The sequence below is a fragment of the Pelodiscus sinensis genome, chromosome 4, assembly GCF_049634645.1.
Source record: "Pelodiscus sinensis isolate JC-2024 chromosome 4, ASM4963464v1, whole genome shotgun sequence".
In the NCBI taxonomy this organism is placed as follows: Eukaryota; Metazoa; Chordata; order Testudines; family Trionychidae; genus Pelodiscus; species Pelodiscus sinensis.
The window spans coordinates 117,907,577-117,931,279 of NC_134714.1; the positions used below are offsets into that span (position 1 = coordinate 117,907,577).

At 44.9% G+C, this 23,703-nt stretch overlaps 1 protein-coding gene across 1 annotated transcript in view; it reads left to right on the forward strand.

Annotated features, from left to right (window-relative positions):
- Positions 1 to 10,687: 10,687 nt before the first annotated feature.
- Positions 10,688 to 23,703, forward strand: part of TOLLIP (toll interacting protein) — a 42,940-nt gene continuing 29,924 nt past the window's right edge. Inside the window, exons 1-2 of the mRNA XM_075928212.1 lie at positions 10,688 to 10,845; positions 22,459 to 22,608. Coding sequence (XP_075784327.1) covers positions 10,813 to 10,845; positions 22,459 to 22,608 — 183 coding nt within the window. The 5' untranslated portion in view covers positions 10,688 to 10,812. The remainder of the gene's footprint in view (positions 10,846 to 22,458; positions 22,609 to 23,703) is intronic.

A 23,703-nucleotide genomic window follows, 5' to 3' on the forward strand; every position in this document is an offset into this window, starting at 1 on the left:
CTTCTTGTCCCCTCTATGGGGACACCTGGCAGCTTACCGTGTACACCAGAATCCTGCCTGTCCCACTGCTACTCCCAGTGGAAAGGCCTGTCCCCACTCCAGGCAAACTAAGATGGGAAGGGACATTTCTAGACTGTGCTGTAAAGTAGACCCATTCACACCTTTCTCTCCCCTCAGAGTTCTACCTTTGTTTTCTGCTTCTGTGGAACTACAAAAGGTGCAGTAACTTCACATCACACTCGCAAAAGCAGCAATTAGTAATGAGAGAGCATTGCTCCTCCCTGTCATGCTGGTTTAAATATATTAAAGCGCTATCTCAGCACAAGTGTGGGCCAAGCAAATCAGAAGTTGCCAATTACAGACAGGTTTATTATGTTAGGGTGACAAGGATACTATTGCTACGTCTACACTGCTTCCCTCTTCTGCAAGAGCCTATGCAAATGAAGCGCAGATTAGCATATTTCTGCACATCATTTTCATAATTAATTAGGAGCCTCTTTTGCGCAAGAGGTTTTTGAGCAAAAAGGCACCGTCTACATACCGCCTTTTTGTGCAAAAACCTTCATTCTTGTGCAAGAGCCATTTTTCCTCATTTTTTCAGGAAGAACGGCTCTTGCGCAAAAACCTCTTGTGCAAAAACTGCTCCTAATGAATTATGCAACTGAAGTGTGACAATATGCTAATCTGTGCTTGCTAATCTGTGCTTCATTTGCATAGGCTCTTGTGGAAGAGGGAAGCAGTATAGACATAGCCTATGACATCACTGACACAGTTGCCAAAAAGAAGTAGACAAAAATATCTGCTATTGAAATGAATGTCTTCTATATTTTATATGAGAACAAGAGATGCTTAAATTCAAGTTCAGACCATTATTGTTTCATAGCGCCCCCTCCCTCTTGTCTGCAGCTGTGGTGTATTGAAAACTGTTAACATTTCAAATGATTGCTTTAAGGTTATTCTGGACTGGTTTGCTGACTAGGGGGCTCTGTAGAGAAGTGTGTGATCTGGGGCTCCAGCAATCAGCCAGCTGAGAACCAGACATCCCAATATTATCAGGGTGATCCCAATATTAGGGGGTTTGTCTTGTATATGTGTGACCCAGCGGCACTGAAACCACTGAGAGAGAAATTCCTAAAAATATATCCTAGCTTAGCAGCTAGGGATAGCTCATTAGTTTGAGTATTGCCCTGACAAGCCCAGGGTTGTAAGTTCAAATCTTGAGGGGGCTATTTAGGACTCTGGGGCAAATCTATCAGGGAAGGTACTTTGTCCTGCTGTGAAGGCAGGGGACTAGCCTCAATGATCTTTCAGGGCCCCTTTTCTTTCTATGAGATAGGTATATCTTGATGCATAACCTTGGCTCAGCACTTCCTTGTGACCTGAGATTCAGCTAAGTGCTATGTTGTTTATGTGGCCCCCCCATGTGTAGAGCTGACAGACTGTGAACGTTGACAGGTGGAAATGAACCTATGACTTGGGGGCTAAAGCCTTGTGTCTCTACCCCAGTGGTCCCCAACGCGGTGCCCGCGGGCACCATGGCGCCCGCTGGGAGGCGCCGGCCCCGGGCGCGCATGTAGGCGCTCGGGCGTACGGTGCTCAAGCGGCGCCGGTGCTGGCCCCAGGCGCATGGCTCGGGTGGCAGCGCCGGCCCTGGGCCCACGGCACAAGGCGCTCGGGCAGTCCCAGCCCCGGCCCTAGGGCACACGCCGGCACCGGATGCAAGGGCATCCCAATCCCCTGGCGTGCCCCCGGGCGCCCGGTGCATGAGTGGCCCCCACCTCCCGGGCGCCCGGCGCGTGAGTGGCCCTACTTCCCGGGCGCCCGGGAGCCTCTAAAGGTTGGGGACCACTGCTCTACCCCATGAACTGAAAGCCAGCTGCCTCTTAGCTAAGGCTATACAGAAGATTTCACTCTCCTTTTCTTAGTGGTTTCAGTGTCTCTGGGTTACATATGCAACTATATTACCCCTATCCCCTGAAAAAAATGCATATCAATTTTTCACACTTGCTATATGGTCATTTGAGGGAGCAACTTTCTTTCTCGCTCTATGGGTTTGTTCATGTGTATTAAGGTTCTGACTTTAAGAAAAAAAGAAAAAAAGGAGTGCTGTGTTGAAACTGCAGAAAAAGTGCCTTATGCTTTATTTTTAATGCATCTTCTCAGTTTGTTTGCTGTGAATGTAACAGCATACCTCTGTTGTCTCCTGTCATACTTACAATGTAAGGTGTTTGGGGCTGGGAATTGGCTTTGTTTGTACAGCACCCAGCACAATGGAGTCCTGGTCCATGATTATGGCTCCTAGGTTTTACAGATAATAAAGGAAAGAGGCAGGATTTGAGCCTTAATTTTCGCATTACTACTATGCTCTGTGAGACAGGAAATACTTCAGTATGTATCCTGGTATATGTAAGGCACATTTGCACCCCCATTTTATAGCCACGATTCTGTGTTCTGCTGCAGTCCCTATATGTTGGTTTTATGGTCATAGAGGGATTGCAAAGCCGGCAGATCATCCAAATAGGGAATATCTTTTGCCTGAGCGCTGATAAAACAACTCTGCCCTGCACCTTCTTTGCAGCCTCTGGTTTAGAGATGAGCTGTTGGTCTGGAAGTGTAATGGCCACAGTTATTAGCTATTTGGGGCTGCTGAATGGCTCCAGTATGTTGAAGTCTGAATCTACTTTAGCTTATGGCCCTAGTATCTCCAGATGCACAGCCAGCTTGACCTATAGCTTGGGCTATGCTGGCTCACCTTGATTGCAGTCCAGAATCTTCTGAGTGATTATGTAATTGTTAACAATGCTGCTCATCTGCTATCTCCCATTTTTATTGAAAAATTCACAAAATATTAATTTTAGATACTTTTGTTTTCTCCTTGGAATCCTTCTCCTGGTAGCTTATAATTGAGGAGGGTTTCTTGGAATGGGAGAAACTTTACTACTCACTTTTTTATGTTTATGTAAGCCTGACATCCCCTGCTAGGTGACATTCCAGCATTTATTACTGTTACCATTTTAATGAGGCAAAGAAGTTTTGCATTACTTAGATTCAAATGTGTCAAATGAGCTAATAAGCACACTCAGATTTAATCTTTTTTACCTCTTCAGCAGAAAACCCACAGTAAATAAATTAATAACATTGATCTGAAGTGCTGGAAATTACTTTAAATGTTATTAGAACACAAATTAACCCCAGAAAGGAAATAAATACAATCCAGATCATATTTAAATATTTTAAAATTGATTGTACATTTTTCTTATGCATGCTAGGAGCATTTGCAGAAAATTCCAACAAATATATCACTACCTACAGCCAGTTTCTAACCCTCATTCAAGACTGGATTAACTCTTCTGGGGGCCCAGGGATATTAGATTGTGTGGGGCCTCCTAGGTTCTGGGATGGGGCCAAAAACTTGAGGCAGGAGGGTGAGAGTAGTGCAGGATGAGGTGAGGGTTCCAACTGCCGGTGAAGGCTGTGAGAGTGGGAGGGGGCTGGGGATGAAGAGTTTGGGATGCAGGAGCTCCAGGCTGCAATCAAGGGACGTGGTGTGTGGCAGGGGCTCAGGGCAGTTGGCTGGGTCTAGGCAGGTGTTTGGGTACAGGACGGGGCTTAGGGTTGGCATCTGGGATGTGGCATCTAGAAGGGAGTTAGAGACTTAAGATGGGGATGGCGCTGAGGGTGCAGTGTCTGGGAGGGAGTTTGGCATGGGAGGTGTCTGGGGCATAGGGTTGGGGTGAGGGTGCTTAACTGCACTCCCCTTTCGCGGTGGGGAGAACAGGTGGCTCCACGCAGGCTCCCTTACAGGCACCGCCCCCCCTGCAGCTCCCATTGGCTGGGAATCGATGCAGCTCTGGGAGGATCGGAGTGAGGAAGAATGGCAGCGTACAGAATTGCCTCCCCCCACCAGGCAGAGCTGGCCAGGAGCGCAGCACACAGAGGCTTAAGGGCAGGGGTCTCAAACTCCCCATCCCCAGCCACAGTCCCACTCCTTCTCACCACTGCCCTGCCCTCCCACCCCCATGGCACTAATGATTAGGGGGAGCTTGCCAGAACTAATTGCCAGAAACTGTACTTAGGGGCAGATCTGTAGACCCCCTATTCTGTGTTCTTTTGCTGTTGTAAAACAATCAGAAACCTTGCTGAACTGGCCATTGGAGGATACCCCCATCTTACAGAATTCATGGGTGGCCCCTCGCCCAGATTTTCTACACAGGGGATGTCTCTAGAGGCAAGGAGGTGTTGCTTCATGTGCTTACGATCCTGTGTTCCAGGATCAACCCTTTGGGATTTGGGCAATTGGCAGAATTCCAGGAAAGTGACTCAGTGCTACTGATTGCAACTCCAGGAGAGAGCAAAACTCCCTTTGTATAAACCCGACAAAAGCTGACCCTCACTCATGAAGACCAGACCCAAGAAACTGTCTCTTAGCTAGAGAGTATTCTTGGGTAAGTCAAATGAGTTGCACTGGAGTGACTAGGGCCTTCTTTGTGTAAATCTTAATGGGTTTTTTTTTCTAGCTCATTTCCACCTGTAAAAGCAGGCAGATAGACAAAGCCATTTAATCCATGTGGTTGCTCGGTGCTATTGTTTGTTGATGATAGATGTATTTTTATGGTTCAGTCACAGGGAAAGGATGCTTTGCTTCATTCACGATCCCATAGTCTGAAATGAATTCTAGTTCTAGCAGAGGATCGGTTGTAAAAATATCAGAGAGTGTGCCCACTTCTGTTAGTATCTAGCTACTTGGCTTATATCTGGCATCAACTATTTTATCTTTCCCCACTCCCCCCTCATTTCAGAGTACATCTTGACTGCGTTCTTTTTTCAAAAGGAGATATGCAAATTTGGCACTAATTTGCATATCTTCTTCCAATTGCTTTTTCAAAAGTGTTTTTTTCGAAAAAGAAAACAGTTTAGACATGGTTCTTTTGAAAAAAACTCTTTTCCAAAGGAACCCTGCACACCTCATTTTTTGAGGAAGAAAGATTCTTTCGAAAAAGGGTTTTTTCCCTGAAAGAACCGCATCTAAATGGCTTTCTTTTTGGAAAAAAAATGCTTTTGAAAAAGCGATCGGAAGAAGATATGAAAATTAGTGCCAAATTTGCATATCTCCTTTCGAAAAAAGAAAATAGTCTAGTTGTACCCTCAGTTATATACCATCTTGTTCATTTTCTGAGCTAGCAAGGCAACAGCAAGACGTTGAGGCCTCGCTTCCTCCAGTCTAGTGCTATGGTTGTGCTGAAAAAAAAATCTGTTATATATTTGGAATGCTCTAATTGCACTGTTCTATTTCCAGCTGTTGGAATCTGCACTAGAATTTTAATTAATGATTAAATTCATGCAGCAGATCCTAACAGCAGGAAACAGCTATGTTATTTAAATAGGCTTTGAAATGATCAGATTTTATCTCCCAGAACAGCACTCAAAAGCTGCCTTTGTTCTTCTGAAAAGACTCAAATTGCATAATAGTTTGGAAGAGGTCAAACACTGAATATTCAGAAAAATTACTATAACTGGGCTAGCTACCATACAATGGTGACACACCTGGCATGTGGGCACAGGTGTTTCCTAACCAAGAGCCAAAAGTCCCACCTGCAGAATACCAGGAAGGAATATCTCCATGGAGAGTTTCCAATAAATTATTCTCTGACCAAATGGGAGGATATCTACTGAATGGGCAGGGAATTTGGACTTTGGAATCTGTGGGCTCTTAAGATCCACACACTGGGGCTATCTATTAGGTGGGCCTGTGCCTCCATGCGACCTCATGTACCCCTGTGGCTCTTATCCACTCCTCTGTCAGCATAAGCTTAGTCAGGATATGATGACAGAACTTCCACCGCTAGCTGCTGCCCCAGATCACCCTTGAAAAAAACATTCTCTTGAGGAGAGAGAATCTGTGGAAATGCTAACAACATAACTTGGGAGGTGATGTACCACTGCCATATTTCTGTGCGGTACTATGGTGACATTTTGTTGCAGTATGATAGGGCTATTCCACTACTATGCCCACATCTTCACTTGCGGGAAGATCAACACTGCGGTGGTCGATCTTTTGGTGTGTGATTTAGTGGGTCTAGTAAAGACCCACTAAATCGAACACCAAGGATGCCTCTGTCGGCACCGGTACTCCTACTCTTCGTGAGGAAGAAAATATTTTTCCTATTGACCTCCCTGAAGCTCAGCTTAAGGTACATCAACTCCAGTCACATTTTTTACATAGCTGGAATTGTGAACTTTAAGCCAACCTTCCCCCGTAGTGTGGACCTGGCCTATGTCACTGCATAGTATCAGGTTGCTGTGTTCAACACAGTGATAACATTTCAGCATAAGGTGACAATGATGATGTTTCCCCACTACATAGCCTCGCTGCATTACAATGCTGTTTCAATGCAGTGTTTAGCTGCCATGATTTTGTGCCACATTGTAATATGCTGTAGACATCTTAATGCCCTGATGCAGTGGTGCATCACAAAGTTTCAGTGGAAAGTGATGGTGATATTTCCTCGTCCCGTTGCTCCGCTGTGGCACCGCAATGCTATTTCAGTGCAGTAGAACAGATTTCTCAGTGCCCTATCACACTGATGCATTGCCATGATCATTTGGTGCAAGGTGATAGTTGTGCTGTGTAACCATGGTATTTCAGTGCAATGTTTCATTGTTGTGCCACCGTAACACGTCATAATAGCCACATTTCAGTGCAATGTGAGGATGATGTTTCATTATCCCATCACTGCATTATGTTGTAATGATGTTTCTTCATCGAGCAAGGGACACATTTTACCCTCGCGTCACCACGCTACATATGGATGGGGTTTTAAAGTAATGCAATGTAGATGTTTCACCTTCATTTTGTAGCACTGCATCACCATGAGGTTTTGGCACAAGAGAATGGTAATGGTGATCCCCACACCATCACCCTTGTGTCACGTTGTATGATGCTGTTTCTGCACGATGTGATGATGATGTACTATATTGTTGCACTGCATCACAATGATTTTTCTGTGCAAGGCTGTAGCGACGTTACACTGTTGCCTTGTTCTACTATCCCACAATTATATTTGGTTCAAGGCAATGGTGTTCAGCTGCTATATTGACATGCCACATCATAGCATTTCAGCAAACTCCGATGGGAATGTTTCCAGGGGTTTTGGCTATTGGTTAACTGAATAATCGTGTAACCGCATCAAATTTTACCAGTTACACAATTATTTGATAGTCCCTGGATGTGGAGCCAGCACTCAGTGTGCTCCTGGCCCAACTCCTGGGGAGCCCCCTGCTATCCCACACTGCTGCCTCTGTATCAGAGACAGCAGCATGGGAGAGCGGTAGCTCCTCTCTGTGAGGGACTTTGCTGCAGCCTCCCCGCTCTGCACTGCTGCCTTTGATAGAGGCAGCAGTGTCGAGGGAAGAGGAAGGTGGCGGCGGTGCACATGAGAAGCCGGGTTTTAAGATGGCTCCCCCTGAGCACCGGCTCTTGCCTGCCCCCCACCTCCACCCCCGCCCGTGCAAGAGACCACAAGGGAGAAGCAGGCGGCTCTGTGGAGCTGGCACACGTGGAGAGCTGGCTTAAAAGCCAACTCCCCACATGTATGTGCTCCTGCTTCTGCTCCCTCTTCACCCTATGCTGGTGCCTCTGATAAAGAGGTAGTAGGGTGGGAGGGAAGGGGCAAGTGGCTCTATGGGAGATGATACATGTCAGTCAGCTTGAAAGCGGCTTCCCATTTGTACCAGCTCCTGCCTGTCCCTCCTCCCACTTACCCTCTATCAGAGCCAGCAGCGTGGAGGGGGGAAGGGAGGGCGGGAACAGGCGACTCTGTTTGTGGGGAGCTAGCTTAAAAGCCAGCTTCCCATGGGCACCAACTCCCACCTCCCCACCTTGCTGCCGCTATATCAGAGGCAGCAAGGTGGGGAGGAATGTGTATAGTCAATAGGATTAACCAATAAACCCAGGCTTATCAGTTAATCATGTAGTCAGCTACACATTGACATCCCTAGATGTTTTGTGGTCAAATTGATGTGTTGTTTTAATGCAGAGGGATAGTGATGATGTTTTAGTGTCACGCTGTCACCCTCTCCTAATACTACTTCAGTGCAAGCAGATGGAGGTAATGTTTTACCCACACATGGCCATGCCGTATTCCAATGAGTTCAAGCACCTTGTCGTCATGACATACACAATAATATTACCTTGGAGTAGGATGGTTGTGTTTCAGTGCAAGGCAGGTGTTTCTGAATAAGTAGTGTCTTAGTGTGGGATCATTGGTGTCTCTCTGTGAGAGGGATCTTGGAAGAGGCTGTATTGGGGCAGGGTGGAGCTATCTCAGATGGAGGCATCTTGGGGTGGGCAGTGGAGTCTTAGCATTCAGTGGCAGTGTCCCTGTGTGGCATAATGAACATTTTGGTGATCTGGAACAAAGACACCACCCACAGAAAGGTAGTGTTCCAGTGTGGTGGCTCTTTCTGGGTGGCGGATTGTGCTGAATGAGGTCGTCTCACATGAGGCAGTCAGTGATGTATTTAGCAAGGCATGTGAGTGTCTGTGTGCAGTGTGGTGGTGCCTTAGGACAAGGCAATGGTCATTTTGGCAGGGGAGGATGGAATCACAATATGGGACTGTTGAGTCTGATGTCTCTGCGTAGGTCTATCTTGGGATGGAGGAAAGTTTTCTTTACACAGTAGCATTTTGGCAGGTGAGCAGTGGCCTTTTTGGTGAGTGATGGCAGAGTGTTGGTGCAATATCACACCAGCATAGAGGCCATTTTACTGAAGGGTGATTTTGCATGGATGTTTTTGGTAGGTGTAGGGACAGTGGCTGTTTTAGTATTGGGCTCTTTTTGGTGCAATGCAGTGACATCTGGGTGCAGTGGTCTCTCACAGTGGAGTCCTTGCCTGGAAAGTGCTAATCAGTGAACATTTCCAGATGAACCTTGGAGAGTTGCTAGAAGGCACAAAACATTGCTAAACTTCAGATATCCTGTATTATTAGTGTGTGGAAAACTAGGTGATCGTTTTCTTTCGGCCATCAACATGTGCTCCAAAGATGCAATATTTTGTTCACAGCTTGCACTATAGGCAAGAATATTATGAGATCTAGAATTGTTACAGCTGTCAAAACACATATATTTCAAATGGTTGTGGTTGAATTAAAGTACTGATGGGTTTCATGTGTTTTTTTTAAATAACGTGGATATTAAATATATTGTTTAACAACAATGATGAGAATATATTTTTCAAAATGGGGAGGGCTCTTTACTTCTAGTCTTTTCACATGACGTGTTCCAAAATAAGTTATAGGGAAAATATTACATAATTAAAAACCTGTTTTTGCAGTCTTGTAAGATGAATTTATTTTATACCACTGTGACAAAAGAACTTTGTGGGATAGTATGTGCCCATTTATAAGTCTCACCTGGACATTTGCCCAATACCTGGACATTTGCCCAATTTTAATTTTTCAGAAAAAATATAATTACAGTATATCTTTTTTTAAATAAAAAACTTTCAAAAAAGTCAAATAATACTTCTGTTAACCTACAGGTGTATTACTACATGCTACTTCTTGCACATCAGTATCTGATTAAAGAAATGTCAAATGTACAGAAAATTCTAATTTAGGTTTATTGTCCTGTTTAAGATGTAGAACAGAAAACCAGTATTTCCTTCTAGTAAACTGAAAAAACCTTGCAGAAAATAACTAAGTACAAATCATAGACAAAGCACAATAAAGTATTCAGCAAGCCAATATAGCTGGCAATAAAAACATTTCATGCCAATAATACTTAGCAATCCTTATATTTAACAAACCATGAGTTAAGACTTAATATATTACCGTAAGTGTAGAAAATTCCCTATAGAACGGGGTTGCGTTGTTGTGGAAAGGAGTCTGACTATGTAAGCAAATGGTTGTTTCATTTTTTAAAAAAAGTATTACAATCATCAGCTGTTATCTTCTCGGGGGAGGTAAGTAAGTAAGAGCAGATTTATTTCCGCAAAAGAGACTGTGAAAATTGCAGAGGACACACACACAGCACACGTGTCTACCACGTCACAACACACACACGTTCCTCACACAGTACACACACACACACACACACAGACACACACGTGACAGTGCACACATCCATGCCCACGTCACAGCGCACACGTGTCACGGTAGCCACTCCATAACTAGTGCTACGAACAGCCCTCTCCAGATCTCAACAGACGTCGCATCTGAGCGACCTAGCACCTCGGTCCCTGGCAGCAAGGGCCAGAGTCCCTGCTGCAGCCCAGCCCCATGCCACATCCCCAAGCAGAAGCCCGGCTGCACCGTCCCCTCGCCCATAGCTAATGGCACAGCGCCCCCTGCAGGCCCAGCGTCTCCTCCGTGCCGGCTGGCTCTGCGCCTGTCGCCCGCGAAGAGCGAGGCGGAGGGAAAGGGCACTCCCCGGTGCACAGGCGTAGTCGAGCCGTTTGAGAGACATTTCGCACGAACGCTTTGTCCCAGCCATGTCGCATGCGCATGCGCCAACCGCAGGCTCCTCTCGCCCACCCAACCCTTCTCAAAGGCAGGGGCCGGAACCACCTGAGCTACGCACGCGCATTACCCCCAAAGGAGGCGGGATCAGTGGCAACCCGCCGGGCGGCGCGTGCGCATGGGCTATCTAGCGGTTTGGGCGTGGAGGCGGAGTTTAGAGGGGGGAAAAGCCGTTGCGCCGCGCAGGCGCAGTGCCGAGTAAGCGGGGCGAGGCTTGTGCTCAGCTGACGCCGGAGCGGTGGGGCTGGGGGTCGGTTGGCGGCGGCCTGCTCGGGCAGAAAGGGGGTCCCGCTATGGCGACCACTGTCAGCACCCAGCGGGGCTCGGTAAGTAATCGCTGCCCAGGGCCACGCGGGGTGGGAAACAAGGGGTCTCCTCCGGGCCCGGTCTCCGTCCTTCCCACCATTGGCCGTGGGCCCCAGCGGCTGCCCTCTCGCCATAGCTCCCCCCCCCCCGAGCTGTGCGGCCCCCGCCCTTCGCCCCTAGTGTTCGGGCCAAGGGGCCCCCACTGCCAGCAGCTCCCCCCCGTGTGTGTGTGTGGGGGGGGGTCTGCCCCGTCTTCCCACCGGGAGAAGGGCCTTTAGGGGACTCTGCCCATCGTCCCCTCCCCCCACGAGGCCCCGGGGGGCTCTGCCCCTTCCCCCAACGTAGCCCTTAATCAGGCAGAGGAGGCGAAAAGGGGACCCGGGGGGAGCGCAAAGCGGCGTGCGGCGCCCTCCCTGCTCCCAAACGGCTGCCTGCTGCTGGGAAGGAAATGAGACGTTAGGGGGCAGCTGTCTGTCTCTGTTCTGTCGTGGGGACATCTGTGGTGGAGGGGGGTGTGTGTGTGTGTGTGTGGACGGGAGGGGGCTAGATAGCTTCCCCAATTATCACCTCTATCTTGGTAATGGGTAAGATAGTTTGAGTGACACTCTCCGGGAAGGAATGAACAAACACTCAAACTATCTTACCCATTACCAAGATAGCTTCCCCAATTATCACCTCTAATACCATTAGCTCACAGACATCCCACTCTCCCCACCTCTAATTTCATCAATTCACAGACACTTACCTTCCTTCCCCCCCCCTTGCATCCCCCTCCTGTTCTGAAATGTGATTTGTCCTTTTCATATGTGTTCACTTTTTTTTTAATTGTATCCTTTGGTATATATGGTTGTGACTATTTTCTTCCACTATTTGATCTGAGGAAGTGGGTCTGGCCCGTGAAAGCTCATCACCTACTAAACCATCTTGTTAGTCTTTAAAGTGCTACATTGTCCTGCATTTTGCTTCAGCTACCCCAGACTAACACGGCTACATTTCTATCACTCTTGAGAGAAGTGATTAATAGACTTCTGTTGATTCCTAAAACTGCTCTGTGTCTGGAATACATAATTCCCCTTTCTGTTCCTCTTTCCATAACAAAAGATAAGACACAATTTCTATATTTCTCTCCCTATAGTTTGAAGGGCGACTTCTTCCCAAACTGTAGTACAAGTAAATAACCACTAAAGGGTGCTAAAGCACTAAATATTAGGTTCCTTCAACCCTATTCTGTAGACTAGAGAATGTGACCTTTGTGTTGATGGTAGTTTATCCAAGCAGGAATAGTTCCAAGATTTTTCAAGTGTGGGTACCTGGCAGCACACAATAGCATTGGTGTCAGCAGTCAGCATATTCAATCTTATGTACATGCTTCCCAATTTGTAGCTCATTTATACATATTTAATAAGATACAAAGCTTGTCATTTAGTTTATCGGATGATGAAAACTGAAGTTCCTTTTGACTATCAGTAGCAAATGCTTAAGTGGAATATTCCTGAAGCTCTTGATAGTCTGGTGTCTTGACTAATAATCTTCCTTTCACAACAATATAAATTCTAATATGTGAGCTATGGATGAATTTTAGTGGCAGCTGTATTTTTCTTTGTAGTTATTATATGATCAGTATCTTGTATCTTTAACAAGTGTGGTGGATATGAGAGGTGCCATTAAAAAAATCTGTTGGTTGGATTTCAAATTATATCTGCGAGAATACAAAATTAATGATTCCTTAAAATGCTCCTTTTGCAGTCCATTTTATGTTTGTTGGTGACACAGTATCTCATCATTAAGTTGGAGCTCCTGACTGTTTTATCACTCAGAGCTCTTTTACTAAAGATGTGCTGCTTTTTCTGGATATAAATTAACTTTTGACTTACTGTTCTCTCATGTTCTTAATGGAAAGAATGTATGAGGAATCCTAATTTAACTGTGTTGCAGAGGGATGCACTTAGACCTGAAATGCCAGTGTCCAGTGATGGTAAATATCATCTAGCTATCCTGCTGCTGCTTGGTCAAGGATAAAGTTTGGGTTCTGCAATACATTTTGGTTCAGAATTTCTGATTGGAAAGAAGTGGATGCTTATAATGCCTCTATGCACTTAATATTTTTCAGCAGTTAAGGCAAACATTTACAACTTCATCGTAGTTGTGATATAGTGGTGGTCTCTGTGGGAATACTGCTGTCAGAAAATGTGCAAACTAATGTAGATAGAGCTACTTAGTGCTCATTTACTGAAGAAATATGTTTTCAGAAAGTTACCCTGATTGACTCAAAGGCTTTCTGTTAGCAGACAAGACTTTTGGATCTACGCAAAAAACTTTGGAAGAAAGGAAGGTTTAATGATGCATGGGATGATGTGGAAGAATTCAAAACTTCTCAGTGCAATCAGTACTGAAATTCTGAGAAGCATTTCCTCCTCTCCTCTCTCACAGACACATACTTTTAAAGCAAATCTCAATGTGAATTAGAAGCCTAGTCCTAAATCAACATTTTTCACTAAAGGAAAGTAAGACACAGAGGTTCACTATCTTATTAATGAGTTACTCAGTAAATCTGTACAGGTTGGAACTCTTTTAACTGGGATGGGAACATTCATGCTGCAGCATGGATGCTGCAGGAGCAGAGCGTCCCAGTGGAGGGCCAGTGACAAGGATCCCTGCAGGGCCGACAGAGCAGTTGGGGTGCCCACAACAAGCCTGCTATCAGCGCGTGGCAGCAGGTCTGGCCAGCGGGATTGGGGAGACATGCGTGTATCTGTCTGGTGGGGTTGGGAGCTGTGGTAGCTTGGTGGGGCAGGGATCCATGGCATGCAGCTATCTGGCGGGTCTCAGAGCCCCAGTGCAGTGTGCATGGCTGCCTGCGGGACCTGGAGCCCCAGCTCAGCATGTGCAGTTGCCTGTCGGGATCTGGAGTCCAAGGTTGGCATGTGAGATGTGGCCCAAAGCCACCGAAGTGATGGCTGCCCAGCAGGGTCCGCAGGGCATTTGGGCCAGCAGGAGGTGAGGAGCTGGCAGCAGCAGGGGGTCCACAAATGACCTCTTCTAGTCCAGCAAAATCCCTCAAGGACTGGACAGGTCGTGAGGGTGCCAGACCAGGGAGGTCCAACCTGTAGCTGAGCAGTAGAGCCCAGATGTCACGGAGCCCAGAGCTTAAATCTCTAAAAATACACATTTTATATCAATCATCGTAATGGAACATTAGTTTTGATCTTATTCAAAACGTCAGTGATGGTTTTTTTTATTCTCCAAAAGCTGTAGTTGTTCTTCACGCTCGTTTCATAGATACGATGGCCTTGATCTGGATGTTGTGAGACTCATATGTCTATTTGTAAATAGCTACAAAGATTGTTTTGAGTGAGATCCTGACTCCTATCAGACTTGATCAAGGCAGTCATTTCTGTATTTGTAAGTAAGCATTACAGAATCTAGTTGGTCTCTGATCTAGCTGTCCATATAATTAATTCAGCAGAAGTAAAATAATACATTTTAACTAGTGCCTTTATAGAATTTTTTATTGATAGAATTTTTTATTGAAAGCACTTGTGTCCAGAGCTTGAATTTATGCTGATAGTGCTTGACCTTTTCTATTGACCCAAGTTGGCAAAAGCCAGAAATTTTAAGATGTCAGTTCTCCAAAATGCTGTTTCCTCATAGGAATAGTTAAACTGAGGATTGTGAAGAGCGGTAAGTAGTGGAGAAGCAATAGGTAAATTGGATTTTTCATGATGTAAAAAGCCATGCCCTATAATACTAACTAAATAGCAACCCTCGTATTCTCCCCCTTGCCCCACCCCAAAAAAAAACCCTCACTCAACCTTAATTCTGTATTAACAAAGGGGTTCTTGGGTATTCTAGAGATAGCTAGTGCCTTTCCAGAGTATCAAGTAGGGATGCTCGCAAACATTTGTTTTTGTAAATCTGTAATTGCTGACTTTTTTTCAGCAGTTCCATGTTTACACATGGGGGGCAGGCTGGAGCTGATGCTTGCAGGGAGCTAGCTGAAACAGAGGTAGCTGTGTGTGTGGGGGGGGGAGGGATGGGGAGGAGACAGCTCTATGGGAGCCAGTGCTGCCTCTGTGGGAGGCGGTTAAGAGGGGGTCAGGCAGATCTGTGGGAACTGGCACGTGCAGGGAGACAGCTTAAAAGCCAGCTCCCCATAAGCACTGGTTTCCATCTCTGCCCCCCCAAGAGGTCATTAAGTCCTGTCCCCTACCCTCACAGCAGCCCTCTGAAGCTCCTTAACATTTGGAGTTAACCCTGTAATCCTCCTCCTCTTCAGAGCAGGACCATGCACTATCTACATCATCCCTGACAGATGCCTGTCTGACCTGCTCTAAATATCTCCAGTGATGGAGATTCCATAGCCTCCCTTGGCATTTTATTTCAGTGTTTCATCACCCTGAAAGTTAGGAAGTTTTTCCTAATGTCCAACCTAAACCTTCCTTGCTGCAGTTCAAGTCCATTGCTTCTTGTCCTATCCTCAGAGGCCAAGGAGAACAATTTTTCTCCCCCATCCTAATAACACCCTATCTTTACTTTTGTGCTGCTGCTGGTGCCAGCACTGCTTTCAGAGCTGAGTAGCTGTAGAGTGGAGGCTTCTGGCCAGGAACCTCATTGCAAAGGCAGAGCTACTACCAGCAGCAATGCAAAAGTAAAGCTGACCTGATATATGGCATGGGGCTTCAGTCATAGCTGCTACTCTCCCGCTGCCCAGCTCTGAAGGCAACAGTGTGGAAGTGAGGCTGACATAGTATGTATTGCCATTCTTCTGTGCTCCTGGTGGTGGGATGCTGCCTTCAGAGCTGGTTACCTGGCCAACAGCTGCTGCTATCCAGCTGCTCAACTCTGAAGAACTATGGTGGCAATGTGATGTAACCCCCGCCCCCATAACCTTGAAGCTCCTTTTTGGGTTAACCCCCTTATTTTGAGAAACATTGGTGTGACAAAGTGGGGGCTTCATTCACCTTGTTATGTTGCATGTAGGGCTGTAAGCAACTAGTCGACTATCCGATAAGCTTATTGGATAGTTGACACACTAATTGACTATTTGCTTTTCACTCCCCCCTCCTCCCCTGCCGCTGTCTCTAGCAGAAAGAGGCAGCGGGGGGCGGGGAGGAGGGAGTGCTGGGGGGAGCTGGCTTAAAAGCCAGTTCCGTGGGAGGGGTAGGGGCACAGCGGCAGCGTTTCACTTTTGAAATGTACAAGAGTCCCTTTCAAAGTGAAAGCGCTGCATAGAATCTTGGATCAGCGAGGGACTTAAAGGCCCTCCTGGGGCTCTTGTACATTTCAGAGGTGGAATGGCGCATGGCACTTCCACCTTGGAAATGTAGCAACAGTGGGCTCTTGCTAGATTTCAAAGCAGAAGTGCCCTTATCGACTAATCGAATAGTCGATAGAAATTCCATCAACTATTCATTTAGTTGATCTAATTTTAACATCCCTAGTTGCATGTGATTTCTACTGTCCTAGAGTAACTTCCGTGTGCCTTGGTTCTCCTGGGCACTGCACCAATACCTAAATGGTGATGGGAATTTTGGGTGTGACTTCCAGTAAGGGAGGCTGCCCCAGCCTCCTGTGCATACACAATGGCTGATACCCTTTGTAACTTGAACCCGTAAGGGGGTGTGATTAAGTGACACTTTTTGCTCAGGAAGCAGGATAGAGGCTTGGAGAAGGAGCTGGGCTGGGACTAGTAGCTGGGAGTGGGTCAGTCTTGGCTGGCTTGGAGTACAGGGGGAGGATCAGGGCCCTCTTCAAAGATGCTTCTGGTTAGTGTCGACAAATCTGTTCCACACTGTGTCCCTGTCAACCAATTAACCTTCTGTACTACTTGCTGGCTGAGGGACATTTGACTGTGGATGGGGTACAGGGCCTGGTGACTCCCCCACACCTTGCTGACATTGGTCTGGTCTCTCATGAAATCCATATAGTATAGGGTGAAAGGCCAGATTTCACAGGTGGGATGAGATGAGATTTCATGATACGTGAAATGTTTTTTTCATGGCTGTGAATTTGATAGGGCCCTACCCACAGAATCATAACTCTGTGGTAACAAGGGTTTTGTTTTGGCCACTTAACTTTCTAATTGCTACTTTAACAGGAAAAAACACCACTTGTTGGTGGAGTGAATGGTCATTATGGCCAGGGCTCGACAAACAACCCGGAAGAGCTGGTGCAGAGCGATCTGCGCATGTGCAGAACCACGCAAAACCGTGCGGCTGGCAAGTGGGGCTCGCTGCCGCTTTGCAAACCCTGATTATGGCAATTGTAGATCCTATGTAGACCAAGTTGACTATAGATCTTGGTCATATGTTATCTGCCCTGTCCTTCCAGTTTAGCCAGCTTATGCACCACCTTACTGTAGGTGTGTGTGTGTCTGATGCATCTCTGGCATTGTATCAATTTTTCTAACTGGATCTGGCCATGGAGAATCCATAGGAGTCACAACAGTTTTCTCTCATCTTCTCCCACATATTCTTGGTAGGTGCAGCAGCGCTCCTGCCGTGGCCACGCTTTCCCTTTAAGGTGCTGCCACGATTGTAGGATATCGGTTCCCTCAGCTACTGACTAGGGATGTTAGATATCGTGTAACTGAATAGTTGTGTAGCTGCATGAAATTTTAGCGGTTACATGACTATTCGATAGTCCATGTGGGCAGGGCCAGCAGAAAGTGCGCTCCTGGCTCCACTCCCAGGGAGGCCTCTGCCACCCCATGCTGTTACCTCTCTATGGGTATGTCTACACTACATCCCTAGTTCGAACTAGGGATGCAAATGGAGACAACCAAAGTAGTTAATGAAGCGGGGATTTAAATATCCTCAAAAAATAGCCTAAAAAAATGAGGAGTAACATTAGTTCAGACTAAGGGCTTTAGTCCCAACTAACGCGTCCCAGCGCGCACTTCCTGGTTCGAATCAGCTGTGATTCGAACTAGGGTGCCGGCGAGATCATGTTACTGGAGCGCGGGATATTTAAATCCCCACTTCATTAACTACTTTGGTTGTCTCCATTTGCATCCCTAGTTCGAACTAGGGATGCAGTGTAGACGTACCCATACAGAGGCAGCAGTGCGGGGAGGCAGGTGGAGCCAGTCTGTGAGGGACCCGAGTTCCCTGCTGACAGAGGCTGCTCTGTGACAGCAGCTCCTGTCTCTGGGGGGGGGGGTCCGAGCTCCCCATGGACAGGGGCTGCTGCCAGGGAGCAGCCTCTGCTTACTGCGGGCCCAGGTTCTGTGGGATGTGGCACAGCCTCTGTCCATGGGGAGCTCAGAGCCCCCAGCAGACGGGCTGCTGCTGCGGACCAGCTTCTTTCCAAGGTGAGCCTGGGCCGCTGCAGACAGTGGCAACCCCCTCTGCCCCCACGCTGCCTGAGGCGATGAAAATTCCATCGACTAGTCAGTTGATTAAATTTAACATCCCTACGCTCAATGCATAATAGTTGCTTCATCTACCATTCTTTATAGCCAGCTCTGAAATGAAAATATGACATACATTTTTCAGTCAAGAGTGTTCTTAGTTAAGAATGTATAATATCATATCCACTTCAAATGTGAAAGTATATAGCTGCTAGAATATAAATATTAAGGAAATTGATACATTAAAATAGATTTTAAAGTGCAAGAAAAGCCTAATCAACTCATGACATTATTTACTAATGCCATTTTTCAGATAAATTCATTCTACTGATCAGCTCAACTTTATAAGTATAAACAGAAGGTGATAAGTACTTCTTCCTAAACAAATCATTATACAAGTAGATTTTTTTTGCTCTGTATTTTTTAATTTAGAAATGAAAACTGTTGATGTTTGCCATTTGAAAGCTTTTCTAGTTCTACTCAACTTCTGTTACTATTCTTTGACTAGTACTTCATATTCTGAATTCTGTTTAGAACTGGTTTCAAAGCACAACATTGACAACACTCCAATTGTGCACTTTCATTGTGGGAAACAAACACTCTCTGCAAGTCTTTGTTGCTTTATATAAACCTCAACAAATTGATACAGAAAATGTGCAAGTCTGTGCCAAGGGGACAACAGAGAGGATTTTGTAGTCAGTCACCAGCTTGCTGGTGAAACATGTAGTGCGCTAGCTGTTACCACATCACTTAAACAGTATTGTTTAGAAGATGAACTGCAAACATCTTGATTTTTTTTTTTTTTAATAAATGGAAGGAGTAAGATTTTTTTTTTTTTAAATGGAGATTGTGGAGATCTGTTTTGGTTACTTCACAGATGTAGATTCACAGGGATGCATATGCCATGCTTCCCCCTCCAGGAGCCATAGGTGAGGAGAAAGGCTTCAGATTTCCCAGCCTACTCATAGTGGCTACAGGGGATGCCCGGTTCTGGCAGTGGCTTCCCAGCATATAACAGGAACAGCTGATCCAAGAGACAGCAGAGATTGGCTGCTTAAACTACAAGGGCAACAGCAGCAAAGGTCTTTGTTTTCAGGACCTGATCTCGGTTTTGGATTTTCATTGGATAGGAGAGGAGCGAGATTGTATTTCTAGGTGTTTTGAAGCCTACTCACACTTCTCTTTTGAAGTTCATGAGCAAACTTAACTGTGCCTCATAATGATCTTGAGGGCTCGACAAATAATGTAATCTACTCGCCCGTGGCGAGTAGATTACACCCTGGAAGAGCCGGCGCAGAATGATCTGCACATGCACAGAGCGCAGAACCATGTAGCTGGCAAGCCCTGATGATCTTGGTGGGGGAGGGGTGAAAAACTTCAATTTTTTTCAGTTAATTTAATTTGGAATCTCAAATGCTAAAATGATTCAAGCCTAACTATGGTATTGCATAGAATTTCTACAAGGCATACTTAAAGATGTTTGATGTGCTAACTTTGTGTTTGTGTATCTTAACATCAGAGGGGTAGCCGTGTTAGTCTGAATCTGCAAAAGCGGCGAGGAGTCCTGTGGCACCTTATAGACTAACTGAAGTGTAGGAGCATAAGCTTTCGTGGGCAAAGACCCACTTCGTCAGATGCAAGCATCTGACGAAGTGGATCTTTGCCCACGAAAAAGCTTATGCTCCTACACTTCAGTTAGTCTATAAGGTGCCACAGGACTCCTTGCCGCTTTTGTATCTTAACATGTTAAGGTAAACTTGAAGCAAATCTGAATTTTCTAGGTTTATAATGTCTTTCTTGGGGATAATTTCAATATTTATATCCTGTATTTTACTGTTAATCTCAACTATGACTGTTTTAATAGTGTTTTTGTCTGGAAATGTAGTCCTTTCAAATGACTGTATCACCTGCCCTCCATTATTATTTTTTATATCACTGTGGTACCTAGAGCCGTCACTCAGGATTGGGGTATTTATTATGTTAGATGTTGTATAAACATGTATTGAAGTCTAGATCTATAGTTTAATGTTTTGCCAGTATAAATATCAGTCCATTATAGTACTCTGGCAAAGCCCTTCCATTGTAGATGCAGTTTATGCTATAAGATAAGTACTTTTGCTGGTATAGCTTATCTTTATTTGCTAGCCAAACAAGCTATACTGATAAAAGCACTGTTACACTAAGTTGCCAGCATAGAAATGCTATAAATATCTCTCAAACTCCTGACTTGTAGAGGCAAAAGTTCCTAATACTAATATGGCCTAAAACAATCCTTCCTTCAAAGAGAACGGTAGGTGCCCAGCACTTACAATAGTCTTGTTTATGAAGAAAAATTGCTAAGCCTATAGGTCTTCAGTTTCTTTATTACCCTATTCTAGATGCTAGGAATTTTTTTTTTAATTCTGGCTTGTTGGACTGGTACTGAGGGCAATTGTCATGTTACATAAACTTTAATCTTAGTTGTGGTGACAGATTTTCCATTCACACCCTCTAGCACTGACTTCCTTTTGGTGGAATCTGTTTATTCTAACCCCACCTTAAAACCAACAAGCGAGTTTGACTAAGAGCTAGCTAGTGATTTATTATAAATTCAAGCTTTCTTGTTGAATAGTGAAAATATTTTTGGATTGTACAGCTGAGTACAGGCTGAACCTCTTTAGTTTGGCACACTCTGGTCTAGCAACACCCATGGTCCAGCATGATTTTAGTTAGCTTGATGTCCACTTATGGTCGTGGCCAAGTTTTCCGTGGTCCCTTAAAATTTGTTTACAGCCACCAGTCGTGGGTCTGTGTTCTGTGCTACTATTTAGCACTAATTTACTCCTGAATTTCTTCTAAGAACACAGTAAGCAGTGGAAGTGTTAGTAATGCTGCTAGAAAATATTGACCTTCCCTGGTTCGGAAACTCTCCAGTTCGGTGCCAGTCAGGTAATGAGAGTGCTGAATTAAAGAGGTTCAACCTGTACTTTCAAAGGTGACGGCTTCTGTCTTTTTTTTTTTTTTTTTTAAATATTGAAAGCTGGACTGAGAGGTGAGTAATGGGAACAGATTTTTACCTAGATGTTGCAGCATTACGTACATGTGTTTATCATGTCTTTTCAACTACTGCCCCTTCTCTTTTTAAACTCTAAGGTGAATGAATGTACCATATAATAGCAGTTTGAAGTTTCTCTTCCAATTTCATCTTAGTTTATCTCCAATCTCTAATGTCACTGTTCTAGCCAGCTCCATTGTTGCCCTCCTTGATGGGTCAGCCATCTTTGACACAATTGACCATGGACTACTTGAAATTTTGTCCTCTTTTGACTTCTGTCTGTCTGTCTCCTGGTTTTCCTTCTACCTCTCTAATTGCTCTTTCTTTGTATGTCTTGTAAAGGATTCTCATTATTTCCCCCTTCCACCAGCTTTCTTCAGGGGTCCCACAGGGCTTTGTTCTTTTCTTCATGGCCTTCTCTTTTCCTCTACATCTTATGTCAGGTAATCTCATCCACAAACTGCATTCAACTAATACTGTTTATCACTTTATCTTCCCACTTTCTGCATAACATCACCGAGGTGTAGTAGTTATTCGTTCATCCATGCAGCTAAAACTCTCATTCGCTTGCATCTTGATTACTGCAATCTTATCAAGAATGCTGCTGCAGAACACTTTTCTCGTCAGTTTCTTTGACTATGTAATTTCTCTCTCTCTGGAATCCCTTTATTGTCTCCCACTTCTTTCACATTTAACAAGTTACCTAGCTTCATTTTAAGGCCTTCAGGCCTTATCCCTGCCATATCAATCATCTCCCATTTGCTGTTTTGCTATTTGACACTAGCATCTGATCAACGCATGATCTTAGCCTCCATGGCCCACTTGTTAAATTTTCAGATAAACTCTGTGCTTTCTCCTGTGCTGTTCCACATTCCTGAGAGAATATCCATAAAACTATCTCGCCCACCTTCAAATCCTAGTTCAAAAATCTTTGCTGTGATAGCTCCAAAATACTTGACAATGCTTATGGTGTGCAATCTTCACTGCCTATCATTCTGACCATGTGGTCTCATTTTCTGACTTAGCGCGCGTTATGTGTGTGTGTATACATCCACACACCCTATATTCATTGGTTATCTCCTATCTTATTTAGACTATAAGTTTATTGGGGCAGCCACTGTTGGTTTTGTTTTGAGTTTGTGCATCAGCTGCTATAATGGAACCCTCATTTTCTTGCTATAGAACCTTTTCACTAGCGGAAAGGAGCTATAAATTAGAATCTGATTGTTTTGTTTTTTTGTTCTACAGGTTTATATTGGTGAGCTTCCCCAGGATTTCTTACGTATCACCCCAACGCAACAGCAGCAGCAGATACAATTGGATGCACAGGCAGCTCAACAGTTACAGTATGGAGGACCGATGGGCACAGTAGGTAGACTCAGCATCACTGTAGTACAGGTATGATTTGTAGCTCTCTTCTAATACATTTGTTAATCTGTTACATCTTCCACCAGTGGCCATCCGAGATCTGGTGCTGAAATTGAAGTTGCTGTGCTAATTGGATATGAGTGATGAGAACAATATTAAAGCAATAGCCATGCTTTGCAGCTAAGTGGCTCTGTGTATTGGTCTCATTATGAAATAGGACCTGCGCACACTGTCCCTAGCAGTGTTTACACACTAAATTGCACGGTATTAACTATAATGCACAGGACTACAATCCCCTATTTAAAATGTCTCATTAGTACTTACTATTTTGGCCACCTACAGTAATTAAGTGGAAATGTGTTTCTGTCATTGCTAAACTATCAGGAGCAGCAGGTTCCATATTTTCTTCTCAAAAGTTACTTTGACGCAAGCTTTTTTTCCCCCCAAATCCAGGAATAAGATCAGTTATGCATATGTAAAATACAATACTCTGTAACTGCAGCTTATAATATTGGGGCTGAATATACAGTTGGGGCTGAACTAGAGTATCTCTGGGGATCCTTTCTAGCCCTATGTGTCTGATTCTGTGATGTATATTACAATTGATATGATAATTTTCCCTTTCTCATTTTATTTTAATTGTATTAACATTCAAAGTGGTAAGTTTTGGTGTTTCTTGGATTTGGTGTTTCTGGGATAGGACAGTGTGTGCAGGTCCTATTTCATAATGAGACCAATACACAGAGCCACTTAGCTGCAAAGCATGGCTATTGCTTTAATATTGTTCTCATTGCTCATATCCAGTTAGCATAGCAACTTCCAGTTATTTCTCTGGATAACTACTGTATCATCTTAACTTGCTAAACTTTCCTACAAATTGAAACTTGCATTCCCTTCATTCAACAGTTATCTTGCCATCTAGCATTGGTTAAATAATAGGGATGTCAACATGTAATCAGCTACATGATAAACCCAGGCTTATTGGTTAGTCAGTTAATCTTATCAACTACATGCACTCACCCCTCCCTTGCTGTCTCTATCAGAAGCTGCAAGGGTGGTGGCGGGAGCCAGCTTTTAAGATGGCTCTTTGCATGTGCTAGCTCCACAGAGCAGTATACCCCTCTC